General features: G+C 46.4%; 2 protein-coding genes across 2 annotated transcripts in view; one reads left to right on the forward strand and one right to left on the reverse strand.

Annotated features, from left to right (window-relative positions):
• The window catches only part of LOC147083135 (uncharacterized), a 127,609-nt gene extending 112,921 nt beyond the window's left edge, over positions 1–14,688 (forward strand). Inside the window, exon 2 of the mRNA XM_085980241.1 lies at positions 12,933–14,688. Within this exon, the coding sequence (XP_085836367.1) occupies positions 13,042–13,755 (714 nt within the window). The 5' untranslated portion in view covers positions 12,933–13,041 and the 3' untranslated portion in view covers positions 13,756–14,688. The remainder of the gene's footprint in view (positions 1–12,932) is intronic.
• LOC147083134 (uncharacterized) overlaps positions 1–16,135 on the reverse strand; it is a 274,211-nt gene that overhangs the window by 137,265 nt on the left and 120,811 nt on the right. The gene's annotated exons all lie outside the window — the stretch shown is intronic.

Raw genomic sequence — 16,135 nt, forward strand, 5'->3', positions numbered from 1 at the left:
GCAAATTCCATAGATTTACCACCCTCTGAGTGAAGAAGTTTCTCCTCATCTCAGTTTTGAAACGGCAGCCCCTTATTCTAAGATTATGCCCCCTAGTTCCAGTCTCACTCATCAGTGGAAACATTCTCCCCGCATCCACCCGATCAAGCCCCCTTACAATCTTATATGTTTCAATAAGATCGCTTCTCATTCTTCTGAATTCCAATGAGTAGAGACCCAACTTACTCAACCTTTCCTCATAAGTCAACCCCCTCATCTCCGGAATCAACCGAGTCAACCTTCTCTGAACTGCCTCGAGAGCAAGTATATCTTTTCTTAAATATGGAAACCAAAACTGTATGCAATATTCCAGGTGTGGCCTCACCAGTACCCTGTATAACTGAAGCAAGATTTCCCTGCTTTTATACTCCATCCCCCTTGCAATAAAAGCCAAGATTCCATTGGCCTTCCTGATCACCTGCTGCACCTGCATACTAACCTTCTGTGTTTCATGCACCAGGACCCCCAGATCCCTTTGTTCTGTAGCACTTTGCAGTTTCTCTCCATTTAGATAATAACTTGCTCTTTGATTTTTTCTGCCAAAGTGCATAACCTCACACTTTCCAACATTATATTCCATCTGCCAAATTTCTGCCCACTTACTTAGCCTGTCTATGTCCTTTTGCAGGTTTTTTATGTCCTCCTCACTCACTGCTTTCCCTCCCATCTTTGTATCATCAGCAAACTTGGATATGTTGCACTTGGTCCCCTCCTCCAAATCGTTAATACAGATTATAAAGAGTTGGGGTCCCAGCACTGACCCCTGCGGAACACCACTAGTTACTGATTGCCAACACGAGAATGAACCATTTATCCCAACTCTCTGTTTTCTGTTTGATAGCCAATCTTCCACCCATGCCAGTATATTACCCCCAATCCCGTGATTTTTTATCTTGTGCAGTAATCTTTTGTGTGGCACCTTGTCAAATGCCTTTTGAAAGTCCAAATACACCACATCCACTGGTTCCCCTTTACCCACCCTGTTTGTTACATCCTCAAAGAATTCGAGCAAATTTGCAAAACATGACTTCCCCTTTATAAAACCATGCTGACTCTGTCCGATTAAATTATGCTTATCCAAATGTCCTGTTACTGCTTCCTTAATAATGGACTCCAACATTTTACCAACCACAGATGTTAAGCTAACTGGTCAATAGTTTCCAGCCTTTTGTCTACCTCCCTTTTTAAATAAGGGCGTTACATTAGCAGTTTTCCAATCTGCTGGGACCTTGCCTGAATCCAGGGAGTTTTGGAAAATTACCTCCAATGCATCCGCAATCCTCACCGCTACCTCTCTCAAGACCCTAGGATGTAAGCCATCAGGTCCAGGGGATTTATCCGCCTTTAGTCCCATTATCTTACTGAGTACCATCTCCTTAGTGATTTTAATCGTGTTTAGCTCCTCCCCCCCCATAGCCCCCTGTTTGTCCAGTGTTGGGATATTTTTAGTGTCCTCTACTGTAAAGACTGATAGAAAATATTTGTTCAGCGTTTTTGCCATCTCCATGTTCCCCACTACTAATTTCCCGGTCTCGTCCTCTAAGGGACCAACATTCACTTTAGCCACCCTTTTTCTTTTTATATAACTGTAGAAACTCTTGCTATCTGTTTTTCTATTTTTTGCTAGCTTACTTTCATAATCTATCTTCCCTTTCTTAATTAATCTTTTAGTTATTCTTTGCTGGCTTTTAAATGCTTCCCAACCTTCTATCCTCCCACTAGATTTGGCTGATTTATATGCCCTTGTTTTCAGTCGGATACTATCCTTTATTACTTTACTTCGCCACGAATGGCTGTCTTTTCTTTTAATCCCCTTTTTCCTCAGTGGAATATATTTTTCTTGAAAGTTGTGAAATATCTCCTTGAATGTACACCACTGCTCATGTACCGTCTTACACCTTAATCTATTTTCCCAGTCCACTTTAGTCAACTCTGCTCTCATACCTTCATAGTCTCCTTTATTGAAGCTTATTAGTACGCTAGTTTGAGATCCAACTCTCTCACCCTCCAACTGAATTTGGAATTCAACCATGTTATGGTCACTCATTCCAAGAGGATCCTTTACTAGGACATTTTTTATTAATCCTGTCTCATTACACAGGACCAGATCTAAGATTGCCTGCCCCCTGGTTGGTTCAGTAACATACTGCTCAAGGAACCCATCCGTAATGCACTCTATGAACTCTTCCCCAAGGATGCCCTGCTCAATTTGATTTGTCCAGTCAATATGAAAGTTAAAATCTCCCATGATTATAGCTGTTCCCTTATTACAAGCCCCAACTATTTCCTGATTTATACTCCGACCAATAGAGTTGCAACTGTTAGGAGGTCTATAGACTACGCCCAATAGTGACTTTTTCCCCTTATTATTCCTCATTTCCACCCAAACCGTTTCACTATCCTGATCCTTGGACCCAATATCATTTCTCACTATTGCAGTGATTCCATCCTTTATTAACACAGCCACCCCACCTCCTTTTCCTTCCTGTCTGTCCTTCCTAATAGTCAAATACCCCTGGATGTTTAGTTCCCAGTCATGGTCACCCTGCAGCCATGTCTCCGTAATGGCCACCAGATCATACCCATGTGTAATTATTTCTACCGTCAACTCGTCTATTTTGTTACGAATGCTGCGTGCATTCAGATAAAGAACTTTTAAATATGTTTTGTGACAATTTATTACTGCTTTTACCCCCTTTACTACTTTACCTTTATCTTTCTATATTCTGTCCCTTCCTGACACACTCTGATTTTTAATTCTCCCACTGCCACCTTGCTCTATTGCCTTCTCCGCTGACATTTTTATTTTTCGCTCTCTTGAAACCTCCCCCCCACTAATTAGTTTAAAGCCCTCTCTACAGCCCTAGTTATTTGATTCGCCAGGATTCTAGTCCCAGCACTGGCCAAGTGAAGTCCGTCCCAACGCAACAGCTCTCTCCTGTCCCAGTACTGGTGCCAGTGTCCTAAGAAGCAAAACCCATTTCTCCCACACCAGTCTTTGAGCCACGCATATAACTCTCTTATTTTATTTACCCTAGCCAAATTTGCTCCTGATGGCAGGTACAGCACAGGTTAAATACCGAGTAAAGCTCCCTCTACACTGTCCCATCAAACACTCCCAGGCCATGTACAGCACGGGTTAGATACAGAGTAAAGCTCCCTCTACACTGACCCATCAAACTCTCCCAGGGGAGATACACCACGGGTTAGATACAGAGTAAAGCTTCCTGTACACTGTCCCATCAAACACTCCCAGGGCAGGTACAGCACAGGTTAGATACAGAGTAAAGCTCCCTCTGCACTGTCCCATCAAACACTCCCAGGGCAGGTACAGCACGGGTTAGATACAGAGTAAAGCTCCCTCTACACTGTCCCATCAAACACTCCCAGGGCAGGTACAGCACAGTAAGATACAGAGTAAAGCTAGCTCTACACTGCCCCATCAAACACTCCCAGGGCAGGTACAGCACGGGTTAGATACAGAGTAAAGCGCCCTCTACACTGTCCCATCAAACACTCCCAGGGCAGGTACAGCACAGTAAGATACAGAGTAAAGCTCGCTCTACACTGCCCCATCAAACACTCCCAGGGCAGGTACAGCACGGGTTAGATACAGAGTAAAGCTCCCTCTACACTGTTCCATCAAACACTCCCAGGGCAGGTACAGCACAGGTTAGATACAGAGTAAAGCTCCCTCTACACTGTCCCATCAAACACCCCCAGGGCAGGTACAGCACGGGTTAGATACAGAGTAAAGCCCCCTCTACACTGTCCCATCAAACACTCCAAGGGCAGGTACAGCACGGGTTAGATACAGAGTGTCAGCCGTGCCTCAGGCGGCAGCACTCTCTCCTCTGAGTCAGAAGGTTGTGGGTTGAAGTCCCACTCCAGAGACTCGAGTCTAAAACTCTGTGCTGCCTCTCCAGTGCAGTGCTGAGGGAGTAAAGCCCAGTGCAGAGTAAAGTTCCCTCTGCACTGCTCCACTAACAGGCCTGAGCCCCAAACTCAGAAGAGCGCCCTCTGCTGCATTCCACTTGTCTCAGCAGCGGGAGAAGCAGGCGGCGGAAGTCCCGCCCCTCGGACACCCCGATTGGTTGGAGAACCCACCTCAGTCCTCCGCCCGCTCTCTCCCTATTGGTCGGAGCTCCCATCAGTCACCGCCGTGGAGTTGATGACGTGCCCCAGTCCGGCTCCCTGCAGAAGACAAGGGGCTGCGGCGGCTCAATCCGCTCCGCGCCGGGAGGGCGCTGGGACGGTGCGGTTTGTATTTTCTTTTTATTTATCTCCCCGCCCGCGCTTCTCTCCTCTATATAAAAAAACCTGATAAAACTCACTTTCCGCCGGTGATCTGGACTCTCGCGGTTGCCCGGGCCTTCCCCAGAATGCGGGGCCCTGCGCAGGCGCGGTAGCGGCTCAACTTCGGGAGCGGGGCCCGGCGGCGCATGCGGAGTAGGGGGAGGGGGCGGGGCCTGTTCAGAGGGGGAGGATGATTGACAGGGGCCCAGGGTGTGTGCTGAGCATGTGCGGTGCGGGCCGGGCGCCTGTGGAGCAGGAGAGGGCGGGGCCATGGGGCGCATGCGCGGGGTCAGCTGCAGCTTTAGAGTCACAAAGGGACCGAGTGTCTTCAAATCTCTCCCCTCCTCTTCTAATTTCCTGTAAAACCAGTTTATAAAAGTCATCACTGAAAGTACATAGAAGATAGGACCCGGGCCCAGGGCCTGATTGACGGGAGCTTCCGACCAATAGGGAGCGAGCGGGGCGGGGCTGGAGGAGCGAGCCGGCGGCGGGTCCTCCAACCAATCGGGGAGCCCGAGGGGGCGGGACTTGCGCCGGCTGATTGGGACGGAGGAGGCTGACGGGAGATTTAATTTAAATGAATTTAATTTCCCGCCTGCTCCAACCGCCCACCCTGCAACGTCACGACGTCGCCGACGTGCACTGACTGACCATTGAGCTCTCCACCAATGAGCGAGGGGAGGCGGAGCCTGGAGGACCGACCAATCGCGGCGAAGGAGGAGGCGGGACCTGGGATCGGCCAGCCGCCATTTTGTAAATTTCTCTCCACGGATGTTGCCTGACCTGCTGAGTTTTTCCAGCATTCTCTGTTGTTATTTTGGCCTGGTTAGAATCTGTGATCCTGGGAAAGTTTATTTTTTATGTTCCTTTTACAGCTCAAACTAATTTTATTTTACAGAAGATACTTGTTTTAAACATTGAAGATAGGAGCAGGATTAGGCCATTCGGCCCTTCGAGCCTGCTCCGCCATTCAATGCAATCATGGCTGATCGTAAAAAAAGCAGTTTGTTTTTAAATTGATGAAACAGAAACAAGGAACCCTGTGGAGCAAATGTGAGTAAAAATATTTTTTCTCCCTGAATTAATTTTTTTAATATTAATTTTCTGCGTTTTTAATTATTAATTTCAAGCACTTTATTAAGAGAAATATGGACGTGGTGGGGGTTCTCTTAAAGGGACAGGCGCTCTCTTTTTCTATGAGATTTTCATTAAAGGGACCGCGTCCCCGTGGATGACCGATTTTAAAGGGACAGCATCTCCCTTTTTATAGTAATGTATATTTAAGAGACTGACATTTAAATGAGAGCAAATCCCCTGCTCCCGTGAGTGCTTGGCGAGAAATCAGGTGCTGTTTGCACTCACCCCCTCCCAATTCTCTGCCAAGGGAATCGTCGCTAAGCAAAAGGAAAAATATCTGTCATATTGGGCAGAAACAACAAAAACCCAAAACAAACTCAATTGCTACTTGGCCCTAAACAGACAATACAACATGGCTGATTACCTGACCATGGTAAAGGATAGCAAACTGAGAAAAACCTTGACAATGTACAGACTTAGTGAACATAGCCTGGCGATCGAAAAAGGTAGACACAGGCAGACCCGGCTACCAAGAGAGGACAGGATATGCTCTCACTGCAGTCAGGGAGTGGTGGAGACAGAGATGCACTTCCTCACAGCTTGTAGAAAATATCAGGGCATAAGGGAGAATTTCTACCCAAAATTCACAAAAATATGCCCGGAATTCAGAAATTTGAATGACGACCAAAAACTCCCCTACCTACTAGGGGAAGAGAGAAATTGTGTAACCTTAGCGGCACACTATGTTACAGCTTGCCATAAACAGAGGGACAACCACTAAATATAAGAAAAGAGTATATACAAATTATATATGAATGTATATTTATACACTCAGGGATATATCTGTTTATACACTATGGATAGATCTGTATTTTTGTGTACAACCATGAATGTTTTTCGATGCTTTGGCAACATAAGAAGTACCTTGTCATGCCAATAAAGCGATTTGAATTGAATTGAATTGACAGAAAGCAGAGAGTAGTGGTGAACGGTTGCTTTTCAGACTGGAGGGAGGTAAACAGTGATGTTCCCCAGGGGTCGGTATTAGGATCAATGTTCCCTCTCTTTTTTTGAGGTGCGTGGCCCCTTTAACGGGCTGCACGGCCCATTCAAATTTCCGCGCATGCGCGTTTATTCCATTTATAGGGCGGTGAGCCGGCTGCGCGGGACCTCCAGACCGCTGCGTGGCCACGCAACTTAACGTGAACATTGATTCGGACCACTGCTTTTTTTGATATATATCAATGACCTGGACTTGGGGATCCAGGGCAAAATTTCAAAATTTACAGACGACACGAAACTCAGAAATGTAGCAAACAATGAGGATAGTAACAGACTTCAGGAGGATGTAGCCAGACTGGTGAAATGGGCAGAAACGTGGCAGATTAAATTTAATGTAGAGAAGTGTGATGTGATTCATTTTGGTAGGAAGAATGAGGAGAGGCAATATAAACTAAATGGTCCAGTTTTAAAGAGGGTGCAGGAACAGAGAGGCCTCGGGGTGTATGTACACAAATCTTAGAAGGTGGCACGACAAGTTGAGAAGGCTATTAAAAAAGCATACAGGATCCTTGACTTTAATAATAGAGGAATAGAGTACAAAAGCAAGCAGGTTATGCTAAGCCTTTATAAAACACTGGCTAGGCTTCCGCTGGGCACCACACTTTAGGAAGGATGTCAAGGCCTTAGAGAGGGTGCAGAAGAAATTTACGAGAATGGGACCAGGGATGAGGGACTTGAGTTACGTGGAGAGATGGGAGAAGCTGGTGTTGTTCTCCTTAAGCAAAGAAGATTAAGAGGAGATTTGATAGAGTTGTTCAAAATCAGGATGGATTTTGAGAGAGTAAATAAGGAGAAACCGTTTCCAATGGCTGAAGGGACAGAAACCAGATTTAAGGCGATTGGCAAAAGAACCAGAGGTGACATGAGGAAACAGATTTTTACACCAAGTTGTTGTGATCTGGAATGCGCTGCCTGAAAGGGCGGTGGAAGCAGATTCGATATTATAATTCAAAAGAGATTGAGATAAATACTTGAAGGGAAAACATTTACAGGGCTTTGGGGAAAGAGCAGGGGGAGTGGGATTAATTGGATCGCTCTTTCAAAGAGCCGGCACAGGCACGATGGGCCGAATGGCCTCCTTCTGTGCTGTATCATTCTATGATGCTATTCTACACAGACACACACACATACAGTCAGACAGACACACAGACACAGATACTCACTAAAATACAGTCAGACACACACACACACATTTTTTCTGCATGAACTTTTATTATTAATTTCAAAGACTTTACGAAAAAGGTGGGAGTGGTGGGCGGAGGGCTCTTAAAGGGACAGGGACTCTCCTTTTCAATGTGATTTTAATTAAAGGGACCGAGTCCCTCCTTGCCTGTGGAGGACCAATTTTAAAAGGACAGCGTCTCGAAATCAGGTGCTGTCTGCGTGTGAACCACCTCCTCCCAATTTCCTGCCAAGCGATCCCTGCGGGCACCACTCCACTCTAGGAGTGGCTCCTAGAATCATACAGCACAGAAGGAGGCCATTCAGCCCATCGTGCCTGTGCCGGCTCTCTGTATACAATCCAGTCAGTCCCACTCCCCTGCTCTATCCCCGTAGCCCTGCAAGTTTATTTCCCTCAGCTGCCTATCCAGTCTCCCCTTGAAAACATTGTGTGTCTCCGCTTCCACCACTTCCGTCGGCAGCGAGTTCCAGGTCATCACCACTCGCTGCGTAAAGTAGTTCTTCCTCACATCCCCCCTGTATCTCTTGCCCAAAACCTTAAATCTGTGTCCCCTAGTCCTTGTACCGTCAACTAGTGGGCACAGCCTTTCCCCGCCTAGCCTAGCCAAACCCGACATAATCTTATCAAATCACCCCGCAACCTCCTTTGCTTTAATGAAAACAAATCCAGCTTCTCCAACCTGTCCTTGTAGCTAAGATCCCCCATCCCCAGAACCATTCTGGTAAATCTCCTCTGCACCCTCTCAAGGGCCTTCACATCCTTCCTAAAGTGTGGTGACCAGAACTGGACGCAATACTCCAGTTGTGGCCTAACCAGCGCTTTATAAAGGTTCAGCATAACTTCTCTACTTTTGTACTCAATACCTCTATTTATGAAGCCCAAGATCCCATATGCTTTGTTAACCACTCTCTCAATATGTCCCGCCACCTTCAGGGACCTACGCACAGGAACTCCCTGGAGCACTGTGTACAGTTCTGGGCACCGCACCTCAGAAAGGATATACTGACCTTGGAAGGAGTGCAGTGCAGATTCACCAGAATGTTACCCGGGCTCCAAGGGTTAGATTATGAGGAGAGATTACATAAACTAGGCTTGTGTTCCCTGGAATCTAGAAGGTTAAGGAGTGATTGAGGATTTTAGGATTTTGAAAGGAATTGGTAGAGTAGATAGAGAGAAACTTTTTCCGCCGGTGGGGGAGTCGAGGACAAGGGGACATCACCTTAAAATCAGAGCCAGGCCATTCAGGAGAGAAGTTAGGAAACACTTCTTCACACAAAGGGTGGTAGAAGTGTGGAACCCTCTCCCACAGGAAGCAGTCGATGCCAGCTCAATTAATCATTTTAAATCCCAGAGTGATAGATTTTTGCTAGACAAGGGAGCAAAGGGATATGGAGCCAAGGCAGGTGGGTGGAGTTAAGACACAGATCGGCCATGATCTCATTGAATGGTGGAACAGGCTGGAGGGGCTGAATGGCCTCCTCCTGTTCCCATGCTCCTATTTACTCTATCAAAACCCTTCCTGTTTTGAACACCTCTATTAAATCTCCGCTGCACCTTCTCTGCTCCAAGGAGAACAATCCCAGCTTCTCCAGTCTCTCCACGTAACTGAAATCCTCTGTGTATTTGTCGTGGGGCAGCAGGCTATAGCAAACAGCTTTCTTAAGAACGTAAGAAATAGGAGCAGGAGCAGGCCATTCGGCCCTTCGAGCCTGCTCCACCATTCAGTAAGATCATGGCTGATCTTATACCTCATCTCCACCTTCCCGCCCGATCCCCATATCCCTTGATTCCCCATGAGTCCAAAAATCTATCGCTCAGTCTTGATTATACTCAATGACTGAGCCTCCACAGTCCTCTGGGGCAGAGAATTCCAAAGATTCACCACCCTCTGAGTGAAGAAATTTCTCCTCATCTCAGTCCTAAATGGCTGACCCCTTATTCTGAGACTGTGACCCCTGGTTCTAGACTCCCCAGCCAGGGGAAACAGTCTCCCAGCATCTACCCTGTCGAGCCCTGTAAGAATTGTAGATGTTTCAATGAGATCACCTCTCATTCTTCAAAATTCATGGGAATATAGGCCCAGTCTCCTCAATCTCTCCTCATAGGACAATCCCCCCATCCCAGGAATCAGTCTGGTGAACCTTCGTTGCACTCCCTCTAAGGCAAGTATATCCTTCCTTAGGTAAGGAGACCAAGACTGTACACAATACTCCAGGTGTGGTCTCACCAAGGCCCTGTATAATTGCGGTCAGACTTTACTCTTATACTCCAATCCTTTTGTAATAAAGACTAACGTACCATTTGCTTTCCTAATTGCTTGCTGCACCTGCGTGTTAAGTTGAGAAATGATAAAGGCAAGAAGTCACTTGTGGGAGTGGTGTACAGGCCCCCTGACAGTAACCACACGGTAGGATGGAGTATAAAGGAAGAAATAATGGGAGCTTGTCAGAAAGGTATGGCTATAATCATGGGGGATTTTAATCTACATATAGACTGGAAAAATCAGATGGGCAAAGGTAGCCTAGATGAGGAGTTCATAGAATCTTTTTGGGATAGTTTCTTAGAACAGCACATTCTGGAGCCAACCAGAGAGCAGGCTATACTAGACCTGGTATTGTGCAATGAGATAGGATTAATTAATGACCTCATAGTGAAGGCGCCCCTAGGTAGCAGCGATCATAATATGATTGAATTTTACATTCAGTTTGAGGGAGAGACGAGTGGGTCCAAGACTAGTATTTTAAACTTAAATAAGGGCAATTATGAGGGCATGAAAGCAGAGCGAGCTAAAGTGAACTGGCAAATTAGGTTAAGGGAGAGGTCAATAGAGTTGCAGTGGCAGACATTTAAGGGGATATTTCAGAATACACAGAATATATACATTCCAACGAGAAAGAAAAATTCCAAGGGGAGGACCCACCATCCGTGGTTAACTAAAAAAGTTAAAGATAGTATCAGACTTAAAGAAAAAGCATATAATTGTGCAAAGATGGCTGGCAGGTCAGAAGATTGGACAGAATATAAAAAACAGCAAAGAATGACTAAAAGATTAATAAGGAGAGAAAAATGAGAGTACCAGAGAAAGCTAGCTAGAAATATAAACACTGATAGTAAAAGTTTCTATAGATATTCAAAAAATAAAAGAGTTAACAAAGTGAGCGTTGGTCCTATAGAAAGTGAGTCTGGGGAATTAATAATGGAAAATAAGGAGATGGCAGTTGAATTGAACAGGTATTTTGCATCGGTCTTCACTATAGAGGATTCAAGTAACATCCCAGAAATAGCTGTAAATCAGGAAATGGAAGGGAGGGAGGAACTCCAGAAAATTACAATCACCAGGGAAGTGGCCCTAGAAATAGTAGATGCATTGCTGGTCATCTTCCAAAATTCGATAGACTCTGGAACAGTTCCCATGGATTGGAGGGTAGCTAATTTTACCCCACTATTCAAAAAAGGTGGTAGAGAGAAAACGGGGAATTACAGACCAGTAAGCCTGACATCGGTAGTGGGGAAAATGCCAGAATCCATTATAAAAGATGTAACAGCAGAGCAGTTGGAAAACAGTGACAGGATTGGACAAAGTCGACATGGATTTACAAAAGGTAAATCGTGCTTGACTAATCTACTGGAATTTTTTGAGGATGTAGCTGGTAAAATAGATATGGGAGAACCAGTGGATGTGGTGTATTTGGACTTTCAGAAGGCTTTCGATAAGGTCCCACATAAGAGATTAGCGTGTAAAGTTAAGGCACATGGGATTGGGGGCAAGGTATTGAATTGGATAGAGAACTGGTTGGCAGACAGAAAGCAAAGAGTTCGAATAAACGGGTCTTTTTCCGAGTGGCAGGCAGTGACTAGTGGGGTACCGCAGGGATCGGTCCTAGGACCCCAGCTGTTCACAATATATATTAATGATCTAGACGAGGGAACTAGATGTAATATCTCCAAGTTTGCAGACGACACAAAGCTGGGTGGGCGTGTGTGCTGTGAGGAGGATGCTGAGAAACTCCAGGATGATTTGGACAGGTTGGGTGATCGGGCAGAAGCATGGCAGATGCAATATAATGTGGATAAATGCGAGGTTATCCACTTTGGAGTCAAAAACAGGAAGGCAGATTATTATCTGAATGGCAATAGATTGGGAGAAGGGGAAGTGCAACGAGACCTGGGTGTCCTTGTGCACCAGTCGTTGAAGGTAAGCATGCAGGTGCAGCAGGCGGTTAAGAAGGCAAATGGTATGTTGGCCTTCGTAGCGAGAGGGTTCGAGTACAGGAACAAGGATGTCTTGCTGCAGTTGTACAGGGCCTTGGTGAGGCCACATCTTGAGTATTGTGTGCAGTTTTGGTCGCCTTATCTGAGGAGGGATGTTCTTGCCATGGAAGGAGTGCAGCGAAGATTCACCAGACTGATATCTGGGGTGGCAGGAATGACGTGTGAGGAGAGATTGGGTCGATTGGGCTTATACTCGCTGGAGTTTAGAAGAATGAGAGGGGAGCTCATTGAAACTTATAAAATTCTAACAGGACTAGACAGACTAGATGCAGGAAGGATGTTCCCGATGGTCGGGGTGTCCAGGACCAGGGGTCACAGTCTAAGGATAAGGGGTAAGCCATTTAGGACAGAGATGAGGAGGAATTTCTTCACCCAGAGAGTGGTGAACCTGTGGAATTCTCTGCCACAGAAGGCAGTGGAGGCCAATTCATTAAATATATTCAAGAAGGAGTTCGATATATTTCTTAAGGCTAAAGGGATCAAGGGATATGGGGAGAAGGCAGGGACAGGATACTGAGTTTGGATGATCAGCCATGATCTCGTTGAATGGCGGAGCAGGCTCAAGGGGCCGAATGACCTACTCCTACTCTATGTTTCTATGTTTCCCTCACTGATTGCGGCTCTTCACCAACACCGACTTTACAAAGAAAGCCCCGTGCGGCAGCCTGGAGCTCGGGCCCAGCGCACAGGCGCGGGGGAGGATGATTGACAGGGGCCCAGGGTGTGTGCTGAGCATGCGCGGTGCGGGCCGGGCGCCTGTGGAGCAGCTGAGGGCGGGGCCATGGGGCGCATGCGCGGGGTCAGCCACAACTCAGTGCGGCGGCCGGAGTGCTTTCTGGAGCGCGGGGCCTTGTCGGGATTGCAGCCGCCGTTACTGTTGATCTTTTCAACCAACTTGTGCAGCAGCTGGGGCCTGAAAATCAGCTTCACTGCCCCTGGGCTGGGAAAGGGGGACATGAGACAACATTCTCCCTCTTACCCCCTTTCTAAACTCCTTTTACAGAGTTTTAGAAGTGGAGCATTTACAGACAGGAAGCTCAAACCAAACATCACCACAAGATCTGACAGAGTTGCTCAATTCATCAGGACCTGAATATCATCGGCCTTTACACATGGAAGGAGAGAGCAGCGATCGCAGTGCAGACAAACTGCACACATGTTCCCTGTGTGGACTCGCCTTCAGCCGATTGCCTGCCTTGGCGAGACACGTGCTCCGTCACACCGGGGAGAAACCGGGTAAAGGTGGGGATGGTGGGAAGGGATTCAGTTCCCCGTCTACGTCAGAAGTTCATCGGCGCAGTCACCCCGGAGACAGTCCGTTCACCTGCTCCGTGTGTGGGAAGGGATTTATTTATTCATCCCACCTGCTGAGACACAAGCTTGTTCACTCTGATGAGAAACCATTTAAATGTTCTGACTGCGGGAAGAGCTTCAAATACTCCGGGCATGTGAAGGAACACCAGCATGTTCACACCGATGAGAAACCATTTAAATGTTCCGACTGTGGGAAGAGCTTCAAATGCTCCAGGTATCTGAAGCAACACCAGCTTGTTCACGCCGATGAGAGACCATTTACATGTTCTGACTGTGGGAAGAGTTTTAAATGCTCCGGGACTCTGACCAGACACCAGCGAGTTCACACCGGGGAGAGGCCATTTCCCTGCCCCTGCTCAGTGTGTGGGAAGGGATTCACTTACACATCCCACCTGCTGAGACACCAGCTTGTTCACACTGATGAGAGAGTGTTTAAATGTTCTGACTGTGGGGAGAGCTTTAAAAGCTCCAGGGTCCTGAAGCGACACCAGCTTGTTCACACTGTTGTGTAGCGCAGGGCCCTGTAGACAGCTGGGGTGACATGAACGTGGAATGGATGAATGTTTTATAAATTCTTGTACTGCTGTTTAATCTTTCAATCTGTTGTGCTGATGATTCCCTTGATTTGACTGTTAATGTTATTTTTGTTTTTCTCCTTATCACAGGCAATTGCCTATTAAAAGTCAACCATCACAACCAATAAAACATGTAACATAACCAAAAAAAGTTTAAAGGAAACTTAAATTAAATTAAAATTCTATTTTCGGTGGTGATGATGCACGCCAGTCCCTCCGGTACCCACCGGTCACGGAAGGCCTCGAGCGCACCGGTGGACTGTTCATGTTATTACATTGAATGTACAGCACAGCAACAGGCCATTCGGCCCAACTGGTCCATGCCGGGGTTTATGCTCCACACGAGCCTCCTCCGACATATCCTCCGATGTTTATCTGACTTCTCCTTAAATACATCTATGTTGTTCACCTCAACTACTCCCTGTGGTAGCGAGTTCCCCATTCTCATCACTCTCTGGGTAAAGAAGTTTCTCCTGAATTCCCTCCTGGATTTATTAATGACTTATATTTATGGCCCCATAAATATGATGAGATTCTGTTAAGCTGCCCAGTATGTTGTTGTACTTTGTCTTTTTCTGATGAATGAAACATTACTGAGCCCCTGTACCCGTGTTATAGGATGAAGTGCCAGACAAGTGAAGGCACAACGTCTGGGTGTGAATCTAATAATAACCTCACGGACCGTATAGGTGTGTTAACCAGACGGGCTTGTGGTTATAGTCTGGTCACAGATGGACTAAATTCCCTGAATTAGCAGGAGTTCAGGAGGCGGTCAACAGACAGGTCCAAACAATCCCATTTCCTGAGCGGTAACCAAGCTTGTGTACAAGAACAGGCCACTTAAGCCATTGTCAATTGGAACAGACTCGAGAAGATCGCGCGCGAATCCACTGTACTTCTATTCTCCAGATTGAGGGAATTATCACCCGATCTGTGTTATGCAGCGCTCTTAATAAAGCCTGGAGAGACAATTTGTGTTCTTGTGAGCTTGATTATCTGGTGTCCGAAACCCTGGGACTCCCGATCATTAGAGTCAACCTCAGTGTGTGGAAAGGGATTCCCTGGTATATCCCACCCGCTGACACACCAGAGTGTCCACAGTGTGACTGCGGTGGGTCGATTCCACTGTTTCCGATGCCTTTAATCACATCCAGGACTGAACCATGTTAATTCAGGCAACTGGGGCTTGTTAATGTTAAAACCCCAATAACTGGGCTGGATTTAAAGATTATTCCCTGTTCTCAGTACTAGTGAGCAGAGAGAAGCTGATGTTATAGAATCATAGAGCACAGTAGGATGCCTTTCGGCCCATCGTTCTGGTGCCGGCTCTTTGAAAGAGCGATGCAATTAGTCCCACTGCCCTGCTCTTTCCCCACAGCCCTGCAAATTCCTGCTTTTAGTATATATCCAATTCCCTTTTGAAAGTTACTATTGAATCTGCTTCCACCTCCCATTCAGGCAGTGCATTCCAGATCACCACAATTCGCTGTATAAAAAAAGTCTCCTCATTTCCTCTCTCGATTCTTTTGCCAATGATCTGAAATCTGTGTCCTCTCGTTACCGACCCTCCTGCCAGTGACAACAGCTTCTCCTTGTTTGCTCGATCAAATCCCCTCACAATTTTGAGCACCTCAATCACAGCTCCACTTAACCGTCTCTGCTCCAAGTTATATTGCCAGTGTTTTGTGAATTGTTGCTGTGATCGAGGTGCTGGATGTCCGTGCCTGGGGAATGGGACATTCTATCCTCGTGAGCACCGAGTGTCAGCATCCAGCAATCTCTGGTCAGGGACTGTCTTTTTAAACTGCCTCACCTGAGCTTTTTGACTCCCTGATTTCATTATTAAACATTTCAGAGTTTTTGCAGAGTGACCAAGGCTGAACAGATAAATGTGAGGTATTACATTTTGGTAGGAAGAATGGGGAGGTCACTTATCACTGGGAGGGTGCGAGTCTAGGTGGGGTAGAGGAACAAAGGGATCTCGGAGTACAAATACACAAATTACTAAAAGTTGCGACACAGGTTAGCAAGGCCATAAAAAAAGCAAACCAAGCACTAGGGTTTATTTCTCGAGGGATAGAATTGAAAAGTAGTGAAGTTATGCTAAACCTGTATCGAACCTTGGTTAGACCACACTTAGAGTACTGCGTACAGTTCTGGTCGCCATATTATAAAAAGGATATAGAGGCACTGGAGAGGGTGCAGAGAAGATTTACAAGGATGATACCAGAAATGCGAGGGTATACATATCAGGAAAGGATGAACAGGCTGGGTCTCTTTTCTCTTAAAAACAGAAGGCTGAGGGGTGACCTAATAG

The sequence above is a fragment of the Somniosus microcephalus genome, unplaced genomic scaffold (genome assembly GCF_052327205.1).
Source record: "Somniosus microcephalus isolate GS21.2 unplaced genomic scaffold, FLI_Smic_1.0 scaffold74, whole genome shotgun sequence".
Classification (NCBI taxonomy): Eukaryota; Metazoa; Chordata; class Chondrichthyes; order Squaliformes; family Somniosidae; genus Somniosus; species Somniosus microcephalus.